We start from the raw sequence: 3,004 nt of genomic DNA, 5'->3' as shown, positions 1-3,004 counted from the left end.
TTAGCAAAAAGAAAAGGTGCACCAACTGTGAACGAGAGAACACAAGTCCGGAAAAAGAAGAATTAGTTACCTTTTTCAGTAGAAAAATTATAGTTCAAGTGTTTAGTTGTAGCTGGATTATAGTAAAGTTGTAGAAAAATTATTTATTAAGAACAAGTCAGCTGCAATTCATTTGTATCAGATTTGTGCTACAGTTGTTTTACCTTTTGTTTTGTTATTTTCTCCAGAATTCTACTACTTAGAATAGAAAACATCTGTGACTTTTTTTGGTTGAAAGTTGTTAGTACTTGATCTCGAAATTGGTACTATATAAGTTCTTTACAGTATAACTACAATTATGTCAACAACTACTATACAAAAATACATAATCTATTCAATTTAAGCAGTGTTGTTAGGAAAGGCTGAAAAGTAATAAATAAACACAATATTTGAACAAAACAACTACAAACCAATTGCATTAAGAGTTGAAATCTGTTATCAAACATTCATTATAGGAGACAATATTTATTCAAATTAGCAACACAATTACACCACAACTATAATTCTCCAGAACAGAACAAATACAACTTCATATGTCTTAAAGGACAGATTATCATTAACAGTACTCAGTAAAAAAAATCTTTAAAGTGTATCAATTTTTATTTCTTTTTGGGAGCATTCCTACAAGATCTTTTGGTATGCCCTTCTAGTATGCAGTTGCCACATGAAACCTTGTACTTCTTTGCATTTACTTTATCATATGGTTTGTATCTTTGTTTTTGAGGTCTCCCTGGCTGTCTTTTCCCAGTAGGTGGCATTACAACTTCTTCAGTTATATGTTATGATACATTCCATTTGCTTTCATCTGGAAGCGGGTCTACTGGTATTTCATAACTCTGCAGAAGGCTCTCCCCCGTGTAATAAGGAGAACAATAGTTTTCATAAGACTTGTTCTTGTGCCTCAAAGCTGCCAAAGCATGTGGACATGGAAGTTCATCAAGCTGGAATTGTCCACAACTACATCTCTTGTTTTGAAGGCAAACAATGAAGCGCTTCACACCATCTATCACAGTATGGATGTAATTTGTTAAAGCTCTCACCTACAATTTCATTACAAACACACAATAAGTTGTCAGCAACAGATACAAAACAAAATAACTACAATTATATAACAACATTTCTACAATTATCAGTATATATTTCGTTTGATGGAATCAATGATCTGATGTTATTGGCTATAACTTACTCTCATATTATGCGATAATGTCCTGTTGTCCTCCAACTCTTTATTGTATTTTTTTCCAAGGTATGTGAACGTACCCTTTCTATTCAATAACTTTTCATTAGTCCAATGTTCAAGAAGAGTCCTCATGTACTCTAATAGTTCTACTACGAGCAACTCTCTTGCATCTTTGGTTACCGCATTCAAGGAATCTACAATGTTTGATGTCATCGTCCATGTTCTGCTCACCGTAGCATGCCCTCGAGACCATCTGTGATAGCCAATATCGTATAGGTATGCTTTAACATGTGTGTCGATCTCTTCAATCTTTGACATTCTTTCATTAAATTCATCAAACGTGTATGATCGTGCCGTGGTAAAGTACAATTCTCTTAACTTTAGATGACCCTTCTTGGACTTTGACTTTACATTTGTTCAAATATTCCACATGCAAGCATAATGTGGCATGCCGGTATAAACAGTAGATGTTTCTTTCAAAATATTCTCATTCTGGTCCGAAACAACATAAATATTTGATTTTTCACCATATGCATGTTTGAATTGCTCAAAAAACCACCTCTATAATGCGTCATTTTCTGAATCCACAATGGCGTATGCTAGTGGTATATGCTACCTATCACATAGATATCAAAAAGAATGTCACGACCCAATTCTCTTATAAGCCGTGATGGCGCCCAGCGCCGCTAGGCAAGTCAACAGTGAACTAACCACGTGATTTCTCTTTTTTAATAAATTCCCAAGTAAGTAAATTTTTCCTTAATTAGAATATTAAGACATAGCAGATTCAAATAAATAAAATGAAAGCAGCTGAGTGCAATCTTAACCATAGTAATAATCCAAAAAACCACAAAATCTGCTAGTATGTGTGCCAAAACCTGGCATCATGAGTGTATGAGCCCTATTAGATTATACAAAACTCTAGCTTTTGTCTAAAATGAAAATAGAAAAAACTGAATGCAAAGGAGAGACTCTAGGTGTTGCGGAATGGCTCAGGAAGCAGCTCACCACTAGGCCTCCGGGTAACGAAAAAGCGCGCCGGTGTGATCGCCAGATGCACCTACCTCAGATCCTACACGGTCAGTGCAAAAGTATAGCGTTAGTACATAAACAATATGTACCCAGTAAGTATCAAGTCTGTAACAACCCGGCCAGTCGTTTCGAGAGTTATAGCCCCGTTTTTCCATTTCTGCTTCTTTTGTGCTTTACAGCTGTATTATGTCTTATCGAGTTAATTGGTTCGGGCCCGGAGTGATTTTGAGTGAATTGAGACAATTAGTTTCTTAATTGGAAGCTTAAGTTGAAAAAGTTGACTGAATGTCAACTTGTAGGAAAATGACCTCGGATTTGAATTTTTATGGTTCCGTTAGCTCCGTCAGGTGATTTTGTACTTAGGAGCACATCCGGGATGTGATTTGGAGGTCCGTAGTAGAATTAGGCTTGAATTAGCGAAAGTTGGAATTTTGGCGATTTTGGCCGGTAGTGGAAATTTTGATATCGGGGTCGGATTGGATTTTATGGAAGTTGGAATAGGTTCGTGGTGTCATTTTTGACTTGTGTGTAAAATTTGAGGTCAATCAGATGTGGTTTGGTAGGTTTCGGCGTCGTTTGTGGGTTTGAAAGTTTAGAAGTTCTTTAGGCTTGAATCAGGGTGTAATTGGTGTTTTGATATTGTCTTGAGTGATTCGAAAGTTCGACAAAGTTCGCATGGGGTTATATGACTTTTTGGTATGATTGGTTGAGGTTTCGGAGGCCTCGGGGTAATTTCGGGTGGTTAACGGCTTG

At 36.4% G+C, this 3,004-nt stretch overlaps 1 protein-coding gene across 1 annotated transcript; it reads right to left on the bottom strand.

Moving 5' to 3' along the window:
• Nucleotides 1–818: 818 nt before the first annotated feature.
• LOC142177351 (uncharacterized) lies at nt 819–1,537 on the bottom strand. Its single transcript, XM_075245826.1, has 2 exons — nt 1,226–1,537; nt 819–1,079 (listed from the first exon to the last, which is right to left on the bottom strand). Exons 1-2 carry the CDS (start codon nt 1,535–1,537, stop codon nt 819–821), a joined length of 573 nt encoding a protein of 190 aa, XP_075101927.1.
• Between the last annotated feature and the right edge of the window lie 1,467 nt (nt 1,538–3,004).

This window comes from Nicotiana tabacum, chromosome 23, assembly GCF_000715075.1.
Source record: "Nicotiana tabacum cultivar K326 chromosome 23, ASM71507v2, whole genome shotgun sequence".
Lineage (NCBI taxonomy): Eukaryota > Viridiplantae > Streptophyta > Magnoliopsida > Solanales > Solanaceae > Nicotiana > Nicotiana tabacum.
The sequence above is the reverse complement of the archived record's forward strand: the minus strand, read 5'-3'. Positions and strand labels throughout refer to the sequence as shown.

Excerpts from the sequence above, each read along its gene's own strand:
- LOC142177351 (XM_075245826.1), bottom strand. The coding sequence starts at position 1,537 with ATGTCAAAGATTGAAGAGATCGACACACATGTTAAAGCATACCTATAC. Across the intron at positions 1,080-1,225 it reads CATTATCGCATAATATGAGA|GTGAGAGCTTTAACAAATTA; the intron begins GTAAGTTATAGC and ends ATGAAATTGTAG.